Source organism: Taeniopygia guttata, chromosome 1, assembly GCF_048771995.1.
Source record: "Taeniopygia guttata chromosome 1, bTaeGut7.mat, whole genome shotgun sequence".
Classification (NCBI taxonomy): Eukaryota; Metazoa; Chordata; class Aves; order Passeriformes; family Estrildidae; genus Taeniopygia; species Taeniopygia guttata.
In genome coordinates this window covers 114940125-114962001 of record NC_133024.1, presented here as the reverse complement: position 1 = coordinate 114962001, position 21877 = coordinate 114940125, and the positions used below count along the sequence as shown (strand labels likewise).

Genomic DNA, 21877 nt, shown 5'->3' with positions numbered 1-21877 from the left:
GATTTAACTGAACAAAATTGGAAGTGGAAACTGTTTGTTTACCAGTGATAAATCCAGCAGTTGGTTTCAGACTATGGAACTGTTTATCATGTTTTGCTCTCTCCTCCACAGTAATAGCCCAGATATCCAGGTTGCCTGGTTCAAAAGAAAAGGAGAAATGACATTAAGAAACATTCCCTAAAAAACACCCTCTTATTTCTGAGTGTAATTATCTCACAGCACTCTGGGCCTCCTCAAACAAGCCAAGGGTGGGAGGTCATTAGCCCCCAGAGCACAGAGAGGTGAAATTCCAGTTCCTTTACCTGCAAAGGCACCTCTTCCCCCAGAATCCCTCCTGACCCTGCCCAGAGAACAGCCCTCAACACATGCTAAGTGCAACCAGAGCAGTTTCTGTCTCAGCACTGATATTTCTCTTTTGTAACCCTTCTGCAGATCAGCTGCAGAACTCAACTCCCAAATGGATTCCCAGGATCTGAAGGGGCCTGCAAGGAAGAGGGACTGTTCATCAGGAACTGAGTGACAGGGACGGGTTCAGACCCAAAGAGGGGAAATCTGGGTGAGTTATACAGCAGGAATCGTTCCCTGGCAGGGTGGGCAGGGCTGGGATGGAATTCCCAGAGCAGCTGTGGCTGCCCCTGGATCCCTGGCAGTGCCCAAGGCCAGGCTGGGCACTGGGGCTGGAGCAGCCTGGGACAGTGGGAGGTGTCCCTGCCATGGCAGGGCTGGAATGGGATGAGCATCCCAACCCAAACCAGGCTGGGATTCTGTGATTTCACGTGAATAGCAAAAATTCCTGTCCCTACTGCACTGCCAGGGCCCATCCTGGATTTTTCACTGCATTTCCAGATGCTGCAGCTTCCCCTGCTGTAAATGAAGAGCTAAAAAATGTGTTCCTTTTGTTCTGACCTAAATGTGGGTGATGGGACAAGAAGGGAAAATCTGGAAGCGATACCACCGAAAGGCTGGACCTTTCAGTGACAAACAAGTCCAGGAACCCTGAAAGGAAAAAGCATCTGCACTTCTCCAGTGCCAGTGGAGCAGAATGAGGTGGTGCCACTGCCTGAGCAGCCCTGGTGGTGTCCCTGCCTGCCCTGCAGGGACAGAGAGTGGGGCTGGAAGGGATGGCTGCAGCACACAGGGCTCTGTGCTGTTGGCTGGGAGGTGTCTGCAGAGCCACCACAAAGCAGAGAAACTCTCAGCTCAGAGAGATGCACAAACACTTCCCTAGAGAAAGCCCTTGGAAAGGAACACGTTTATGCCAAGTTTTTGCACACAGGAACAGTTCAGAGCACATTAGAAACCACTTACCCCCAAAAGGTGTTGGAAACTGAGCCATGGTTCTGTCACTTTTAGCTTGTTAATAGATGCCTGAAAAAGAAAGAAATATATATTTGACACAGTATCTTCAATTTTCCATATGATTTTCTGTATGATTAATTACTACAGGAAAAAAAAAGGCAGTGAGGAAGCAGGATTGTATCAATACCTCCCACACCAACTGGGACTCACAACACTCAAGTGTCTCATTTTTGCACTTGCCTGTGTATCTATGAGGGCATCTTCCCTACCAGCAGACAGCTACATTGCTTTAAGAGTGGTCTCAAACCCAGCCTTTATTTATAAATAGCCAGAGATGGAGTGAGGGCAGAGCTCAGTCAGATCCCAGGGATGCTGCTCCAGGCTCCATGACTTTCCTGAGTGTCACAAGCCCTGCTGCTGCTTAGGAGGGAAATTGGCTCCATTTCCAAGTGCTGCAACCCAACATCAGTGATCTGGTTTTTATTCCTGACAGCCAGTGCCCTGCCTTGCTCAGGTCCCTTTGTTTTAAACCACACATGATAAAATCAAACCCCATGTCCTGCTTTGTCCCAGCCCAGACCTGAGGAGCACCAAGTGCCCAAGGTGGAGTGGAGCCTCCAGGAGAGCACCAATGGCTCCACACAGGCTCCAAATTTCATCTGGGCACAGAAAAGGAAAAACATTTTTCTTGCTGCACACAAAGGCTGACATGAGCTGCCTGAGCCAGGGGACAATGAGCAGCACCGGAGCTGCACAACAATGAGCCATGGCCTCTTGTCCTGTGAGATTCCACTCGTGTCTTCCAGGCAACAGCAGAAAGGCAAAGGGGAACAGAATCAGGAGAATCATTTAGGCTGCTTGAACAGCAGCAGAAATTTATCAATATCCCTAAGAAAAGGCATTCACTTGCACCAACAATTTCCTTTTGTCTGAATCGCTGTTTGCTCCCCTCCCCATCCCCCTTTCACACTTCCCACATTCTCTTCTGGCTTCCAACTTGGGAACCTCCTCTGTATCCCCTCCCCAGATGTCTCTGCACAAACCCCTGGCACTTTTGCCAGCCAGGCTCCCCAGCAGTTGGAATTTAGGGAATGATGGACACAATCCTGGCTTTTTTCCTCCTAATTCAGCCAAGCAGGTGACTCCAAAGCCCTGTGCCCCAGGCCAGGGCAGGCAGCTGATGCTGCTGCCTGCACAGCAAGCGTTATCCCAAAAATTTCAAACTCCAGGTAAAGAGATCCAAGGGTTCAGAGTGAACCCCCTGAGCTGTGGGGCTCCCCCAAAAGCATTCTGAGGAAAAAAAAAAGAGGAAAAAAAAAGAGGAAAAAAAAAGAGGAAAAAAAAAGAGGAAAAAAAAAGAGGAAAAAAAAAGAGGAAAAAAAAAGAGGAAAAAAAAAGAGGAAAAAAAAAGAGGAAAAAAAAGAGGAAAAAAAAAGAGGAAAAAAAAAGAGGAAAAAAAAAGAGGAAAAAAAAAGAGGAAAAAAAAAGAGGAAAAAAAAAGAGGAAAAAAAAAGAGGAAAAAAAAAGAGGAAAAAAAAAGAGGAAAAAAAAAAGAGGAAAAAAAAAAGAGGAAAAAAAAAAGGAAAAAAAAAAGAGAAAAAAAAAAGAGGAAAAAAAAAGAGGAAAAAAAAAGAGGAAAAAAAAGAGGAAAAAAAAGAGGAAAAAAAAGAGGAAAAAAAAGAGGAAAAAAAAGAGGAAAAAAAAGAGGAAAAAAAACAGGAAAAAAAAGAGGAAAAAAAAGAGGAAAAAAAAGAGGAAAAAAAAGAGGAAAAAAAAGAGGAAAAAAAAGAGGAAAAAAAAGAGGAAAAAAAAGAGGAAAAAAAAGAGGAAAAAAAAGAGGAAAAAAAAGAGGAAAAAAAAGAGGAAAAAAAAGAGGAAAAAAAAGAGGAAAAAAAAGAGGAAAAAAAAGAGGAAAAAAAAGAGAAAAAAAAAGAGAAAAAAAAAGAGAAAAAAAAGAGGAAAAAAAAGAGGAAAAAAAAGAGGAAAAAAAAGAGGAAAAAAAAAAGAGGAAAAAAAAAGAGAAAAAAAAAGAGGGAAAAAAAGAGGGAAAAAAAAGAGGGAAAAAAAAGAGGGGAAAAAAAAGAGGGGAAAAAAAAGAGGGGAAAAAAAGAGGAAAAAAAAGAGAAAAAAAAAGAGAAAAAAAAAGAGAAAAAAAAAGAGAAAAAAAGAGGGAAAAAAAAAAACAAAAAAAAAGAGGAAAAAAAGAGGAAAAAAAAAAAGGGGAACCAAGGAGGAGGAAAAAATAACAACAAAACCAAAAACCCCAAACAAGCAAAACGAAAACTAAAACAAAATGAAACTTAAAGAAAAAACACAAACCAAACCAAAAACCAAAAATTAAAAAAACCAACCAAACAAAACAAAACAAACACTAAAAAAACCACACACAAAAAAAAAAAAAGAGAAAAATCAGGAAGACCCAAAAGCAGAAGTCCCTGAAGTGCCCCCTCTCAGAGCCCAGGCAGTTTCCATATTATCTGTTCCTTTTTAGCACGAGGGGAAGCAGCAGAGCATTTACAGTGCTCAGCCCTTCAGGGAAGAGCCTCCTCCACAGATTGTCCAGGATTCCAAAGGAATTGTCTCCCCTTTACCTCGAACACAGGAGGAAGAGGAGAGGCAGTGGGAAGTCTGAACACCAGCCCCGTGCTGGATGCCAAGGAAAGCAGAAACTATTCCAAAGAATTTCAAAAACACCAAAGCCAGCTGAGGGAATGGAGAGAAGGAGCAGAGAACTGTGGTTAAATGTGAGAGGCTGAAACCCAAACCAAAGCTGACTGCAGACAGAGACAGGGAAGCAAACGGAGGGAAAGGCAAATCTCTCTCCTGCTGGAATATGCTGGAGTGTGCTGCTCACTGCTGATGGATCACCTGAGTTCCACAAGCACAGGTTTCACTGGGCATGACTGAGGTGACACCAGGGGCCCCAAGCCTCCCTCCCAAAGGTTGGACCAGATGGTCTTTTGAGGTCCATCCTGTCCCAAGTTGCTTTGTGATTGAAGGGCTCAGGGATGGAGAACAGGTATTATTTATGCCCAAAACCATCTGGCACAGTTGTTATATTATAAAATATATATATGTAAAGTATTGTGAAGCAAATAAACCAGCACAGGATCCCCGGGGCTGGCAAAGCCCTCCCAGCCCAGGGAGTCCCAGCTGGGCCCCATGCCCACCTTGTCCCCAGCCCAGAGCACTCAGTGCCACCTCCAGGGGACACCTGCAGGGATGGGCACTCCAAAGCTCCCTGGGCAGCCCCTGCCAGGGCCTGAGCGCCCTTTCCATGGGGAAATTGCTGCTGCTGTCCCAGCTGAGCCTGCCCTGGCCCAGCCTGAGGCCGTTCCCTCTCCTCCTGTCCCTGTTCCCTGGAGCAGAGCCCGACCCCCCGGCTGTCCCCTCCTGGCAGGAGCTGTGCAGAGCCACAAGGTCCCCCCTGAGCCTCCTTTGCTCCAGGCTCAGCCCCTTCCCAGCTCCCTCAGGAACTCTCCAGCCCCTTCCCAGCTCCCTTGGGAATTCTCCAGCCCCTTCCCAGCTCTGTTCCCTGCCCTGGACACTCTTCAACTCTTCAAGGTCTCTATTGCAGTGAGGGCTCAGAACTGACATCTCAATTTCCAACCTTATTTTGAAACAGTAACCAAGTGTTTAGCTGTGCCTGCCACATTGTCCAGTCTCTACCAGTTCCACAGGAGCACTCGCTCCACTCCTCTGCCTTCCTTTTCTCTCCCAGCATACCCAAGAAAGAGCCCACAGTGGGATAAAACAAAAATTGTGAAGGAACCAAACACCCAGAGAGCTGCCAGAAATCCAGGCTGGATAAGCTGAGCTCTGTGCCAATCCTTCCCTCAGGAAAGCTGTGATTTCACTCCAACCACTGAGATTTGTATAAACCTGGACACCTCAGCAATTTTGGGAACCCTGCTGAATTCAGTTGCTGCTGACCAATGAGTTCAGGAATGATTCAAAGAGGAAGCAGAGGAGACGAGCAGGGGAAGCACAACTGCCCCGTCAGTGGATCGCACACAGCTCCCTGGGGAAGGCAGCCCAGAACGCCCACGGCAGCAGAACCATGCCAGCAATGAAACGTGACCAACAGAGCCTCAAAGGGTGTCTTCTGCACCAGAGGCATCAGATGCAACTGATATTTTATCCTTCTTTTAGAAAGCACAACAAGGAACTTAGAGCTACTCACCTTTGCCTGAAATCAAAGAGCATAAGCCACGGCTGCACTGGGATTTGCCAAACCAATCCAACATTAAACAGCTCCTTCCAATATTAAACACCTCCTTCCTACATAAATCCCTTCTTCCCTGAACAGCGGAGACCCACGTCTCGTCCACAGGGTATAAACCACTGAACACTGGGGTCATCCCGAGTTCTGTACTTCCCAAGCCTCCAGAAAAGGCAAATATTCCAGCTTGCAATTCCCAGCGTGGTGCCAACAGCAGCCATCCCACAATTCCCTCCCCACCAAGGATCCCTGGGGCTGGCAAAGCCCTCCCAGCCCAGGGAGTCCCAGCTGTGCCCATGCCCACCTTGTCCCCAGCCCAGAGCACTCAGTGCCACCTCCAGGGGACACCTGCAGGGATGGGCACTCCAAAGCTCCCTGGGCAGCCCCTGCCAGGGCCTGAGCCCCCTTTCCATGGGGAAATTGCTGCTGCTGTCCCAGCTGAGCCTGCCCTGGCCCAGCCTGAGGCTGGACCCTCTCCTCCTGTCCCTGTTTCCTGGGACAGATCCCAGTCCCCTGGCTGTCCCCTCCTGGCAGGTCTGTGGGGCACTGGAGCATGTTGGGTTCCCAGGTCAGGGAGAGCAGTGACAGATCAATGACACTGCAGGGGATCAATAATGTGAAATGCTCACAGGAGCATTCCACAGCTGCTCTGTGATCTCCCCCTGCTCAGGGTCGTTGGCCCGTGCTGTTCTGGGCTGGCAGAAAGGCCCTGGTTGTGAAAGTTGTTCCAGTTGCACTGAACATCTCCTGGCTTCTGGGGTTGACCTCTGTGCCATCTGGGAGGGGGAAAGCCCAAAAAGCCTGGCAGTAAAATCACAGAATCATGGAATGGTTTGGGTTGGGAGGGACCTTAAAGCCCATCCAGTTCCACCCCTTTGCTTGTCCCTTGCCAAGGACACCTTCCACCAGAGCAAACTCCACAACCTCCCCATCCACAGCTTCCCATGGAGCTCAGAGCACAGGGAGATGACCTGGAGATGATGAGATGTCCCCGGGCACAGGGATGGAAAGTGAACAACAAACACCAGTAAGGAGCCATTCCAGCAGCACCAGTTTTAGATTAGGTAACACTGGAACTTTATCACCTGCACCATTATCTTTACAGACACTAACAGAAACATTTGCTTACGCCCAGCTCTGAGTGAGGCAGACAAGGCCCTGCCCAGCCAGCTCAGCTGTCAGGCCTCTCTCTTCCACCTTGCACTGCTGTAGCTAAGCTCAGAAATACCTAAATTCTTGATTCTCACTCCAAATTACTTCTTCTCATAAACCAATACTCCATACACAAGCAGCGTTTATATATATATATATATATATATATGTTTTATATTATATATATAAAATATATATAGGTTTTTTATATATAGGTTATATATAATATATATAGGTTATATATATTAGGCTATATATATACATAATATATAGTAGGTTATGTATATATAATACATATTAGGTTATATATATAAATACATAACCTAACAGTAACCCCAGAATTGTTCACCTAAAGGTAAAACTGAACCATGTAGAGAAAACTCTACATATAAAAAATCCCAGACCACATCTAAATTTGAAGTACTGGTGTTTAAAGCTTTTACCTCGAAAAAATGAGCAGGTTGAAGATAACTCCAGTAAAAGCATTTATTCATAGGAGTCAGACGAAGATGAAAATTCCTTTCACAGTGTATTATATATGGCCTTTAAAAATATGGCTCAGAACTTTGTTAGAGTTTCTATTTAAAGTTATCTGTGTTCTGCTGAGGCCATGTTTACAGAGACAACTGCAATAAAACCACAGGAGGTATAAATTAAGAATAATTGAGCTGTTTCAGTGCTGTGTGTCTTTATACAGATACATTTTACACAAGAAAGATCCTGGTTTTGTTTTCCCTAAAATGCAATCCAGCATTTCTATTCCTAAACAATTCCTCATGAGATAATTCTTGATCTGAATGCCAAAATTAATTCCTGAGGCCATTTATCAGTCACCTTCCTCCTCCCACAGGAAAAAAAGGAGACAAACCCAACCAGATAAAGTTACAACATCCTCCAAGAATTCCAAATAACAACAAAATCCCCCCAAGCAGGACATCACAGAGTGTCCCAGGCTGACAGCAGGGTCTGGAGTTTGCAGATGTCCCATGGGAAAGCCTCTAGACCAAGATCAGTCAAGGGACTCACAGAGTTTTAGCAAAGCCTGGTAAGTTTGGATCAATGTTGGAAAACAAAAGCATTTTGAGACATTCAGGGAATTCTGATCCTTACTCTTCGGAGATTGCATTTTAACTCCGTCACCACTTTGCAAAACTTTGCAGGGTTTCTGTTCCTTACAGGAATGACTGGGAAAGTAAAAACCTTCACAAATGTCAAGTCCTGCCATTTCTTCTATTTTGTACCAAGCACCCAGAATAGATTAACAAAGCACCTCCCCAATGCAGACATTGTTCAACAGCTGTGGCAATGACCAAACTGCTGAGAAGTCACTTCTGCACCCCAGAATCGTGGAATGGGTTGGCTTGGGAGGGACCTTAAAGATCATCTGCCTGACAAGGGGGGCAGCCAGAGGGAACAGGGACAGGAGGAGAGGGAACGGCCTCAGGCTGGGCCAGGGCAGGCTCAGCTGGGACAGCAGCAGCAATTTCCCCATGGAAAGGGGCTCAGGCCCTGGCAGGGGCTGCCCAGGGAGCTTTGGAGTGCCCATCCCTGCAGGTGTCCCCTGGAGGTGGCACTGAGTGCTCTGGGCTGGGGACAAGGTGGGCATGGGGCCCAGCTGGGACTCCCTGGGCTGGGAGGGCTTTTCCAGCCCCAGGATTTGGGGATTTCTCACACATGGGCTCCTCCAACTCCAGTTCCACATGAACTGTGATTGGACTGCAGCGCCCTGTCTCCAAGAGGTGACTGACTCTCATTTTAAAAGATTTAACACAATGAAAAGCCAGCATATCATTCAACTGTTTCTAAACTCCTCAATAAGAAAGAAGTATCTTATTTTCTTTTCAGTTTAATAGCTGTTGGCTTCATTCCAAGCCACCAGACCCTGTAAAGCAGGAATTCCAGGAGTTTCTCAGTGCTACAATTTTAAAATTTTTTTAAGTTGCCTTTACTCACACAGGTGCAGCAGTGACCTGTTTGCTCATTTTGTTTGTTTGGGTGAGTGTGTTAAAAACCCTCATTAACACAATGGCAGTGGGCAATTTCTGACTCCTCCTCCTTCAAACAAGTACTGAACCCAAAAATCTGGAAGACAAAAATTAGGAAGCTGGGAATAATTGCACACCTACAACAACCTTAATGGCAGCCTGACATTAGCTTCAAGAATGATCTGGAAAGGAGGACAAGAAAGTGCAGGACACCCTGCTGGATGTGAGTGTTGTGTGCCCTTGCATCTCCACGTCTGTTTTGTCTGACAGACCCGGAGCTCCCAGAGCAGATCCAGCAGAGCTGAGCCAGGGCCTGGAGCATCCCCGTGCCCAGGAGAGGCTGAGGGAGCTGGGGCTGCTCAGCCGGGAGAGGAGCCCCAGCCCTGGCTGTCCCTGTGTGTCCCTGACTGTCCCTGTGTGCAGGAGGTCAGAGCAGGGCCCCAGAGCCACGGGCAGGGGCTGAGCCCAGCAATTCCCTGCACAGGAGGCACAACTCCTGCCCTGGGCAGGGACCGAGCTGGAACAGAGCCCAGAGAGGGGCTGAGTCTCCTCCCTGGGATATTCCAGAGCCACCTGGACACAGCCCTGTGCCCTGTGCTCTGGGATGGCCCTGCTGGAGCAGGGAGGTGGCACCAAGTGGCCACTGTGGTCCCTCCCAACCTCACCCATCAGGTGACTACATGAATACCAAGAGAAGCAAGTAAAGCAGATGGGTTCTGATATTTCCATCCCATAAACTGAAGACAGTTCTGCTTTATTTCCAAGCTGTCCATCCAGCTGTGTCCATGGCTCTAGGATCCCTAAGCAGTGGCACTCAGGAGACTCTTGGAACAAAAGAGAAGAGTGGCCAATGCCTGGAGTCCAGCCTTGGCTGAGTCTGAGTGCTCTGTAACCCCTCAGTGCCAGTTTTATCCTAATTTTATGGGAGTGCATTATTCTAAGAGGAGTCTGACAGTCACATCACACCTTTAACCTGGCCACCCTTAACTCTTTAACTCCAGCTTTCAGAAGGCAGAGCACAGTTGCTCTGAAAGCGCAGTGCAGCCTGGATCATTTCTGTGGGCATTTGCCCCTTGCCACATTTCTGATCTCTCCAGTCCTCACCTTTCTCCTTGCTGCAAGAACCACCCCAACTGGGTGAGAGAATAAAGAATTACATGGGGTTTTGCAGATTATCCTTTTCCTTATTCATGCATCCACTCTCACACTTATTCCACCTACCTCAGGCCACCTCCTGTAGCAGAGCACTGCTGCAGCACATCCAATTCAAGAAGATCATGGAAATATTCTGGGAAGTGGCTCATAAACTTCTTCCCTCCCTTTCCTACAGATGCCCATGACACAGCTCTGCAGGAACTCCCGTGTTTCAATCCAGCTGGATGTTTTTACAAGAATTAGGGCAGCCAAAGCAATAGTTCAGAGCTGTTAAGTCTGGCTTGGACAGCAGTGGTGCCTTCCAGCCTGAGATTTAATCACTTGTAGGCCTGACCTAATCCCACATAGCTATGCTGTGAAAATCCACGCACTTGTCTCAACTTTAGAGCTGATCCTTTGAAATGGGGACAATGAAAAAAAAAATGAATTCAGCTATTCTTGAGTTGTTTCACTTCACCTTCCCCATCTCTGCCACTAAGTAACAGCTCTGCTGGAGGAAGGGTAGGAAGGAAGAAAAAGGCCAGAGTCAGCACAAGTGCTGAGTCAGGGAGTTCAGGATGTGCAGTCCATTCCCTCTCCCCTGCTCAGAGGCACATCCAGCAGATAAAAGGTCTGGCAGGGCAGGGAGAGGCTCCAGCTGGTGATTAAAGCAAAGGTTCTGTCCTCTGAAGGACTCAGGGAGGTCACTCTGTCCCCTGCAAGCAGCTGCTCTCCTGAACTCTCCCAGTTACATAAGTGCAGGGCTCTGCTGGTGCAGATCTGGGAAGCAGATTTTCTAACCAGTCATTTAATAGGAGAATTATTCAGCATCTACCAGGTCTTATCAGCATCTCAGCAGCTGTGTCAGCCCACATCACCACTGCCTGAGGCAGCTCCTCTCTCCCACCCAAGGACATGGGGCTCTGAATTTCTTCCAAGCTCTGTTTTCTCAGCTCCTGCAGGACATGAGAAGCCCTTCAGATACACAGACAGACTTTAATTGTGGCATTTAGACCAGGCTTTCTGTCATTCACCCTCCTTCTGGTCACACCTAGCCCTGCTGCTCCAACACTGGTTGATCACACGTGGCCAAGAAGCGAAAGTGTCCAGCAGACAACAAACAGCAGCTTTATAGGGAAGAAATGCAAACGTTGGAGAAACAGAGAAACTCATGAGCTGTTTCTCCCAGGGACAGGACAGGCCCTTGGGCATTTGTAAAATCAAGGGATTTCCTTGCACTGCAAAGGGGGCTGAGCAGGCACCAGCTCATAGGGAGGGTCAGGGACTCTCTCACATTGTCAATGCATAGGCTGCATAAAGCCTAAACAGGGAATTAACCATGGTAAAGTTCCACTGCTCCTGTCTCCTATTTAAAATACCCTTAAGCACTCTCTAAAGAAATGAAGCAAAAAGGGCTTCACTGCATGAGACAGGGAATATCCCAAAGCATGGGTTTCCTGGTTCCATGAGATCAATTCCATGAGATCAATTCCCTTCAAAATGCTTAGAAGCAGTTTTCACACAAGAGCAAAACCATCCCAGATGTGACCACAAAACCAGGCAAGTGATACATGCAATGGGATAAGGGAAAAGACAATCTGCAAGATAAAACACAAACTGTAAATACATATAGAACATAGACACATACATTGTAAAAGGCACAAACCAAATTAAAAATCCTCTTTCTATATTAAATAAATTATTAATTGACTGCAAGTACATTTGAATGGCACAAAAAAGTTGTGTAAAGGCATGTGCCAAACTTACTTTCCAGGTGACAACTGTGCTTTCCCAGCAGTTCCACATAAACCAGGCTCCTGCATCTCAGCAACAACCAGAAAAATTTCAATGCCCAGCCAGGGTAAAGGAATCACTGAATGTACTGGGATGGGAGGGACCTAAAGCTCATCCCACTGCACCTGGGCAGGGACACCTCCCACTGTCCCAGGCTGTTCCAGCCCCAGTGTCCAGCCTGGCCTTGGGCACTGCCAGGGATCCAGGGCAGCCCCATCCTGCCAGGGCAGTATCCCATCCAACCCTGCTCCCTTCTAATGCTGAGATACAAGGCCAGGAATAATCCTGCTGGATGCATTACCAGTGGTAATGCCAAGTTCAGACACAGCAAAGAAATGAGCAAAACAGACACAAAACAAGAGAAAACTTTCCATGTATTTCACTGGACTTGAGGGGTGAGGATTTAGGGAACAAGATTTCCCCAAAGCAAACAGAGAGTGAGGTTCAGGTTTGTCTCAACACAAAGCCACAGGTCAAGGCAAGAGTTTACTGGGAGAACAGCCAGATTTCAGCTCTAGCTCTGCCCCACAGCAGCAGCACTGAGCCACTGAGGATCTCTCCAAGTGACCCCAAGTTCCAGCTACTCTGCATTTCTGCCAAGGGCTGGGAATCATTTCAGGCCATGCAGGAGAGAACAAGGATATGCATACAAAGCCAAGAATTCCAAGGAAAAATCTAGATATGGAAGACAGGGTCTTTTTTTAAAAAAACCCATGTATCAAACAGTTAAGGAAGAGATGCTCATCCTCACTGTGTAAGTACCTGGAGCTGCTCTGAAGGATGCAGGCTGGGGGAGAAGCGCCGTGTGCACAGGCATTTTCCATGCTGGCTCTAGAAAATTTTGTTATGCTCCTGCTCTAAATGACTCAGGAAGTCTGGACAGTTAATAACACTGCAAAGAGTAATTTTCCTGTCCTGAAACGCTTTAATACGCCTTTCCAGGATAAAAATTCCTTTCCTGCAAGAGGATAAGAACATTAAGGCTGTTGTTAGTGCTAATGGTTTATTTACTGTAAGTCACAAATCTGTGGCATGGGGAGGTTTGTTTACTGTAGCTCACAAATTTCTCCCCTGTGGGTACTTCAAAAGTAGACTGGCTTGCAGTTCCCTGTAATCAGGAAAATTTGCTACAAGGTTGTGGGGCAGCCTCGCACTAGGAAAAAAAATCCAACTGCAAAACTGTAACATGATGCTGATTTCCCAACATAATAGATCTAAAAACCTTTCAAGTTTGATTCAAGAAGAAAACCAAGGCAGCTGTGAAAACAAACCTCCTCCTTAAAACCCTCACATTTGCAAGTTTTTAACATGCTGACTGATAATCAGTGCCCAAGTACACCCACAAATTGTTCTCCGGGGATGTCACAGCAGGATCCTTACCCAGTAACGCTGTGTGCTGGCAGCAGGCTGGTTCCTACAGAGCCACCCTGAACTCTGCATCCCCAAGAGAAAATCCCAAATCCTGGGGCTGGAAAAGCCCTCCCAGCCCAGGGAGTCCCAGCTGGCCCCATGCCCACCTTGTCCCCAGCCCAGAGCACTCAGTGCCACCTCCAGGGGACACCTGCAGGGATGGGCACTCCAAAGCTCCCTGGGCAGCCCCTGCCAGGGCCTGAGCCCCCTTTCCATGGGGAAATTGCTGCTGCTGTCCCAGCTGAGCCTGCCCTGGCCCAGCCTGAGGCCGTTCCCTCTCCTCCTGTCCCTGTTCCCTGGAGCAGAGCCCGACCCCCCGGCTGTCCCCTCCTGGCAGGAGCTGTGCAGAGCCACAAGGTCCCCCCTGAGCCTCCTTTTCTCCAGGCTCAGCCCCTGCCCAGCTCCCTCAGGAACTCTCCAACCCCTTCCCAGCTCCCTCAGGAATTCTCCAGCCCCTTCCCAGCTCCGTTCCCTGCCCTGGACACGCTCCAGCCCCTCCAGGTCTCTCCTGCAGGACCAGAACTGGGCACAGCCTTCGAGGGGCCTCTCAGAGCCATCACAGAGGGACAATCCCTGCTCTGCTCCTGCTGGGCACACTGGGGTTGATCCAAACCAGGATGTTCCCTCAGCAAAGGCAGGGAGAGAAAAAAGGTAAGTGAGGAGATGAAACAGAGTAAAGAGAGGTCAGGGAGAGGAGAGCCAAGGAATGATGAAGAGCAGGAAGGGCAGGATACAGCAGCTCCATAGTATAAACACAACTCATCCCTTTCCTCCCTCCAACTCCCACAGCCCTTACAGCACTCCAGTCAAACCTCCCAAAGACTCAGCTTTCCAAGGTTCTCACCTTTGGGCAGAGATGAAACCTGCTCAGAAGATGGTGCTACACCCACCACAGAACAAGGATCTGAAGACAGAAGTTTCCTTTAGGGTCTGACTTGCCTTGACAGCAGCTTTGAAAGAACTTTTCCTGATCTGGAGCCCAGACCTCCCTGAGACAGCTCGAGGTGTTCCCTCAGGTCCTGTCCCTGCTCACAGGGAGCAGAGATGAAAGGTTTGTACAACTTACAGCACAGGAGGAACAAGTGGCACAATTTATAGCTCACACTTGCAGCAGTGGATTAAACTCAACAATCCAATCCATCCAGGTGATTTCAGAAGCTGCTGTCACTCCTGACTGTGGCTCAGGATTCCTTTATTTCTCCATCTGGCTTGTTAAAAATAGGGGCAATTTGCCTTGGCAGCAGTCTTGTGACTCCAGCAGGAGATGGCTGGAGGGCCACTTGCTGCAGCACAAACCCAGGCCCCAGCTGGGTTGGGGACAGTGTGAGGAGCAGAGGCTCTCCCAGCTGGCACTGCAGTCAGCAGGAACTGCTCAGCTCCTGGCTCCAGCACAGCACAGCATTCTCCACGAGCTGGCAACTGCCAACATCTCCAAAATAAACTCTGCGTGCTAAAAATACATTCCTGGTTATTTACCTTCTGAGTTGAGAGCTCAAAATGAAAACTGGCATTCTAATGATGAATCCACAACTTCATCAATCATTACCTTCTGAAACAGCAAGCAAGAGTTCATGGCAGTCACTTGGCTGCAGAAGTGTAACCTAAAGATATTTTACAGGAAAAATTAAGTTGTCAATATTTCAACTATTCAAAACCACCCTGTACTGAAGCACTTACAATCAAACCTTCATAGTCAAGTCTTTCTCAAAATGAACAGTGAAGTTGGCAATTCTCCTGAAAAGTACCACAGTGAAGTGAAGAGAAAACCCAAAATGAACTTGCTGGGGTGAAGAGTTGGCTGCTTGCAGAGGAAGGAATCTGAAATTTGCCCCAAAATTAACTTCCCCCTTTGGGGAAGGAAAAGGGTAATAACACTCAACCACCTGGAAAATTAATACACAGAACCAGAGAATGGTTTGGAAAGAACCTTAAAGCTCACCCCATGCCATGGGCAGGGACATCTTCCACTGTCCCAGGCTGCTCCACAACCTGGCCTGGGACACTGCCAAGGATCCAGGGACAGCCCCGGCTGTGCCAGGGCCTGCCCACCCTCACAGGGAGGAAATTTTTCCTAATATCTGATCTAAACCTGTAATTTTTCACTTTGAAGCCATTCCCTGTGTCCTGTCCCTCCATGCCCTGGAAATTGTCTCTCTCCAGGTTTCCTGGGGCTCCTCCAGGCCCTGCAAGGCCACCCTGAGCTCAGCCCAAAGCTTCTCCTGTGCAGGGGAACAATCCCAGCTGTGCCAGCCTTTCCTCCCAGCAGAGCTGCTCCATCCCTCTGCTCATCCTGGAGCCTCCTCTGGGCTCTCTGCAGCAGCTCCAGCTCCTCCTGGGCTGGGGCAGGGCTGGGGCAGCTCTGCAGGTCTCAGGGCTCTCACCTGTGGGGCACAGGGGCACAATCCCAATCCCAATCCCTCTCCTGATCCCCAGCTGGGGCTCAGCCCAGGGCACGGGGGGCTCTGGGCTGGGGCAGGTCCAGCTCTCCCAGGACTGCTCCATCTGCTCATCCCAGCCTGGATTGATCCCAGGGGTTGTCCCAACCCAAGTGCAGCACTTTGTACTTTCCTAATGCAGAACCAACAGAGGCACTGAACGTGCCAAGGATGATCCACAGCATTTTCCAGGTGATATGTTCAGTTTCCAAGCTGTGACCAGCCAGACCAGGCCCCAGGGAGCACTAATTACATCAAATCCACTTTGCTTTCTCACAGAAATGAATAATTCAGTACCCTTAGAGATAAAACCTCAGTTCTCATCTGATTAAATGCTGCTGCTGACAGTTTGAGAACCCAAGCACTCAGCACTCCTCCAAATGTTCAGCTGGATTAGTGCAACTTTCAAGCAGGAAACCCCAAATTACACAAGAAAAAAAAAAGTCCAAAAAAAAAAGCCACTTCATATGTTTAAAGGAGGAAACAGCAGCAGCAAATAATCCTCAGCTAAGGCCCCCAGGAAGAGATGCCCTCATGCTCTACATTGAAGAGGTCATTTACTCACACACTTCTGCTCTTTTCCCTTTTTATTTGTAATTCTCCAGCAAACATTATCCATGACAACTTTCAAGCTACAGGAGCTCTATATAGCAACAGCTCATGGCTTCCAGGCCTGAAGAATCTCACTAATTATTTCAATGAAATGAGGACAAATGAAGGAATAACACAAGTATTGGGGTATATGTTTGTCTATGGCCCTTTTAATCATTGCTTGGACAGCTGGGAATGCTCAAGGAGTAGGAAGAAAGGAGGAAAAAAACCCAAGCAGCACCTCTTGTTCCTTCAGGACATGAACAAAGGAGAAAGATTTTTGAATTGGGCTCAGCAGAAAAATCAGCATCTTCCAGTCCTGAGATCATTCCCTCAGCCTTCTGAAAGGCTCCTGTTTAAGAACCTCAAATGAGGGCTTGCAGGGGCCTCCCAAATCCTGGCTGCCAGCAGCAGAACAGGGTCAGAGCACTGTTAAAATCCTCCAGGAACTGCAGGTACCAGCTGGGACAATCAGGTTGGAATGTGACAAAGAAATTGGGCAACGGAGCAAATCCTGCAGGCTGAGGAGGAAATGCAACACCTCGGGACAACGTGCACCAGAACCTGTCAGGGAACTCTGGGAGACTCCCAACAGCCACCGTGGAAAAGGAGGCAAAAGTTCCTGAAACACAGACAGGCACAGCAGAGCTGAAGCCAGAAATCCCAGAATCACAGCAGGACTGCACTGGGAGGGACCTAAAGTTCATCCCACCCCACCCCTGCCATGGCAGGGACACCTCCCACTGCCCCAGGCTGCTCCAGCCCCAGTGTCCAGCCTGGCCTTGGGCACTGCCAGGGATCCAGGGGCAGCCCCAGCTGCTCTGGGCACCCTGGGCCAGCAGCCCAGATCAGGCTACCAGAGGTCTAAGTGCTTGCTTTGCTCACCTACTTCAGAACTTGGAGAGTCTGCTGTGAGCCTTTCTTTGAAATTCATTTCATTGCTGACAGTTCAGGAAGCTGTTAGACCACTTCTAAATAAAACATGCAGAATATTAAGACACATCCAAACACACCTGCCTGAACAGGCAAACACCACACGTGGCTTCCCCCAAACCCTGGAGAGAACATTCCTAACAAATCCTGCAGGGATACAGGATGAAGGGCATGAAGCACCCTGCCCACATCCTGTGTTTCAGGCTGGTTTCCCCAAAGACTAAAAAAAGCTTTGATTAGATAGGTAAAACCTTTAGATTTGATATTCCAGGGGACTGCACATGAGAATTCAATGGAACTCTGGAAAACACTCTGTGTGACAGAAGAATTGATCTGCTTTGGAAAACAGCAGTTGCAGAGTATCAAGCCCCAGTAACACACAGAAATAACATAATCACATGTGAATTAAGCATTATTAAAACAAACAAAAAAACCCAACCCACACACAGAAAAAGAACCAGAGGGGGAACCACGGATGTTCCAATCAGGATCTCACAGTTCCAAGTGAGATTTAATTTGGTTTCAATGCAAAGTTCAGTTTGAGATTCATAACAAACTCACACAAACCTCATTTTTAAAATGCTTCTCCCTAGACTGGACAGACTGAACAGATACACAGAGATCTAAGGAAAAAAAAAAAAAAAAAAAAAAAAAAGGAGCCATAACATTAAAATGTAATAGCCTGGCCAAAAATATGAGTAACCAGATCCACAGTGCCAGGGGTCAGAGATCCACCAGCACTGCTCCTGGCAGCCATTGAAAACCAGGAATAAAGGAGTCCTGCAAGGAGGCACTAAGCCAGCACCGTCCCCAGGGACAAAGAACTTCACACATTTTTTCAGTTACCTTGCCAATAACTTCCCCACTGTATCCAACACTAACCATTGAATCTGGAAGGAATATAATGGTTCTATAGCAACCAGCTGTGGAGATATTCTTCAAACAGAACAAATTGGATACAAATGCCAAATACTTTCCCAACCAATTTAGCCTATTCCTAGTGGGAGGAGAAAGCTCTGTTCACTGCTGTGATCAAAAACACGGTGTAAATCTGAGTTCTGTACAGAACTCAGGCAGTTTAAAACAAATCTGATAACCAGGAGCAGATAGACACCCAGGCATGCACCTTTTGTTAATCTGCCAGGACATCACTCCAGCAGCCTCTGTCCTTGGGAGCAGCATTTCCATGAGACTTTTCCACACTGGTCACACTCTCCCCACCAACAGGCCAAGTTTACTAATATTTCCATGTCCCTTGGAAGAGTTCATCGGGGAATCTTCTGGGGAGGTGAAGCAGTCACATAACACATCAGCTCTGCAGTGGCACCTGCACATCAATCACAGCAAGAGAGGCTGAATCATGTCCAGGGCAGGGAATGGAGCTGGGAAGGGGCTGGAGAGTTCCTGAGGGAGCTGGGAAGGGGCTGAGCCTGGAGAAAAGGAGGCTCAGGGGGACCTTGTGGCTCTGCACAGCTCCTGCCAGGAGGGGACAGCCGGGGGGTCGGGCTCTGCTCCAGGGAACAGGGACAGGAGGAGAGGGAACGGCCTCAGGCTGGGCCAGGGCAGGCTCAGCTGGGACAGCAGCAGCAATTTCCCCATGGAAAGGGGGCTCAGGCCCTGGCAAGGGCTGCCCAGGGAGCTTTGGAGTGCCCATCCCTGCAGGTGTCCCCTGGAGGTGGCACTGAGTGCTCTGGGCTGGGGACAAGGTGGGCATGGGGCCCAGCTGGGACTCCCTGGGCTGGGAGGGCTTTTCCAGCCCCAGGATTTGGGGATTCTCTGTCTGTAACCTGGGTCCTGTGAGCTCCCAGAACGATGCAGTGATCTGGCTGTCACCACATTTAGTAGAAGCCACTTCTGCTCTAGGTTTCCTCATGTGCAGAGCCATAACAAGACCCAGCCTCCCTCCTGTTGGCCAACAAGCACCTCAGTTGCAATTTTTTTCTCAGCAAAACAAAACCAAGATGCCCTGAGAATTCATGTGTGTGCTTTCCCCTAGCTCAAATGTAAAAAAGCAAACCTCCACGTAACTTGCAAAAATAAAGATAATCAAGGCTAATATTAGGTTCATGTAAATCAACCCAAGTGCACATCCTCAGAATGCTTGCTTTAGAAGTCTACAAATCTCCTTCCTTCTATCACAACAAGGCTTTGTTTCTATTTAAATCTTCACAGAATAAAGTTTTTAATCTTTAATGAGAGACAAAGCCAAGCTAATCCAAGACAGAATTATTGGCAGAATGCATTCACCTGGTTTCATAACACTATACAGGGATAACAACACAACTCAACAGGCAAATGTTCAAAATCACAGATGCTTTGGATTGAGAAGGACCTTAAAGCTCATCCACTGTCCCAGGCTGCTCCAGCCCCACTGTCCAGCCTGGCCTTGGGCACTGCCAGGGATCCAGGGGCAGCCCCAGCTGCTCTGGGAATTCCATCCCAGCCCTGCCCACCCTGCCAGGGAGCAATTCCCAATTCCCAAGATCCCACCCAACCCTCCCCTCCTTCCTCTTAAAGCCATTCCCCTTTGTCCTGTCACGCCACGCCCCTCCAGGGACTGAGAAGTGCCTTAGCTGAGACAGATTCCATTCCCCTCTTTGGATTGTTCTGCTCACCTGGTGTTTTCCCAGCTCCAGAGCCTGGCTCCTCCTGGGAGCTCCTTCACAGAAGTCCTAGAGAACTGGCACAGGGTGCCCAGAGCAGCTGGGGCTGCCCCTGGATCCCTGGCAGTGCCCAAGGCCAGGCTGGACACTGGGGCTGGAGCAGCCTGGGACAGTGGGAGGTGTCCCCATGGCAGGGGTGGCACTGGGGGGGATTTAAGGTCCCTCCCAGTCCATTCAGGCACTGCCAGAAAAGCCAGGGCAGCCCCTTGTCCTTGGCTGGTAGAGAACCAGACACTGCTGGTGCCACCTTGAACTCGTTCATCAGAGCAAAGCCAGCCTGGGAAGCTGCATCCTGCTGTACCCAGGCCACTTGCAGCCTTGTGCCCCTGTATTTACTGCCTTTCCAAACCTCTCCAGCTAAAAGCTACCTCAGATGGAGAGGAACTGCACACAAGGGTCTCTGGGGAAGATTCAAGAACTTTTGTTTAATAAGAATTTATTTATTTCTCCCCTTTTCCTTTTTTTTTTCTCCCTTCTGAAGCTGGGAAAGGAGAGTAAAGCGCAATAAACCTGCCCACAAAAGGAAATGAAGTGTCACCAGAATTTCAGTGCTCAAGTTCCCTGGGTCTCATTTCAGTGCACAAAGCTGGACTGAGTCAGCATTTTTCATTCATAATGCTGGCAGGATTTTGTAGGGGGTGTTTTAAGCACGAGCACTTGAGCACTCAATTTCTGTCGCTGGTTTGAACTTCCCAAGCAGAATGTCTCATTTTAACATAACAATTAAAGAGATTCAGCATGATTACATTCCCTGCACACATGTAGCTGCTGCCCTGCCCCAGCTAGACTGTGCTTTGCTTTCCCTAAGAAATTTCTGGGTGGTTTAATCCAGGATTGCACCAAGGTTATCCAGGGAAAGCCGGAATTTGGCATTACCATAACAGATTCTAGAAACTCTAGGAATTGAGCAACTCCAGCAGGACAGCCTGATTTCCTTGGAGCTACAGAGTAACATTTTCCTGGCTGAAATACAGAGCAGGAAAAAAAGCAACATTATTTCAGATGCTTCCCGTGATTCCTGATTGCAGCAACTTTATCACCATCAGAAGATCCTCCCCGCCTCTTCCACCATGTCCTTAAAACACTCAAAGACACAATGGGCACAAAGTTTATTATTCAACCACGTGCACTCCCGCCCTGCCTCCAAGGTCCACCTCTCTTAGCTTGCCTCCAAGCAAGGTGGGAGTCGAGCAAGGAAAAAGCAATCCTAGACCCCTACTCTTTTCAGTCCTGCATTTCTCCTCCTTTTCCTCCCCTCTCAGCAAGGACTCCAAAGTCTGTCACGAGAGATAAGCGGGAGCAGAGTGAAACCAGCTCAGATCCCACCAGTTCACCTGAGAAATTCTGAATTCTCCAGTGAAAATCTTAAGAATTTGGCTGCAGTTTGACCCAGAAGCACAACAGAAACACAACAGCATTGCAAAGAGCTGCCCAGGGAGCTTTGGAGTGCCCATCCCTGCAGGTGTCCCCTGGAGGTGGCACTGAGTGCTCTGGGCTGGGGACAAGGTGGGCATGGGGCCCAGCTGGGACTCCCTGGGCTGGGAGGGCTTTGCCAGCCCCAGGGATTTGGGATTCTGGGAAATGGTGATGTTTAAAGGCTCAGAATTTGGCTGTACAAAGAGTATATTCAAATTAAAAGTGTGATTAACAGAAAACTTTGCCAGATTTCCTAAAATCATAGAATCCCAGAATATTCTGAGCTGTAGGGACCCACAGGAATCCTCCAGTGCCAGCCCTGCCCTGGCCAGACACTCCAACAATCCCACCCTGGGCATCCCTGGCAGTGTTTTCCAAAAGCTCCTGCAGCTCTGGCAGCCTCGGGGCCGTGCCCATTCCCTGGGCAGTGCCAGCACCTCTGGGGAAGAACCTTTCCCTAAAATCCACCCTAAATCCCTCCTGGCCCAGCTCCAGCTGCTCCCTGGTGCTGTCCCTGCTCACCAGAGAGAAGAATAGGAATGAGCATCACGTATTCACAGAGAGCTGGGGGGACAGGAGAGAAACTCAGGGGTTTGGTTTTAAGTTCTGAAACTCTTTGGGTTAAATATCGCCAGTAGTTAATACAGATAAAGTGATTTTTTGAACCATACAATAGCATTTGTCAGCAGCTCAGAATAACGTTGAGAGCACTTGACTCTAAAGGATGCAGCTTTTTCCCTCCTCACAAAGCAAAATTGTTCTGCTTGCATCATCTGCAGACAGCACGAGTTCGAAGCAATGCCCTCAGATTTAGATGCTGTGTTGAAAGAGCAGCACCAAACA

At 48.3% G+C, this 21877-nt stretch overlaps 1 protein-coding gene across 6 annotated transcripts in view; it reads right to left on the bottom strand.

Annotated features, from left to right (window-relative positions):
- ITSN1 (intersectin 1) overlaps positions 1 to 21877 on the bottom strand; it is a 107571-nt gene that overhangs the window by 78410 nt on the left and 7284 nt on the right. For all 6 annotated transcript variants that reach the window (XM_032751653.3, XM_030287351.4, XM_030287331.4 and 3 more), the window contains exons 2-3: positions 1309 to 1368; positions 43 to 135 (exon numbers count right to left, since the gene is read on the bottom strand). In XM_032751653.3, coding sequence (XP_032607544.2) covers positions 43 to 135; positions 1309 to 1336 — 121 coding nt within the window. In that variant the 5' untranslated portion in view covers positions 1337 to 1368. The remainder of the gene's footprint in view (positions 1 to 42; positions 136 to 1308; positions 1369 to 21877) is intronic.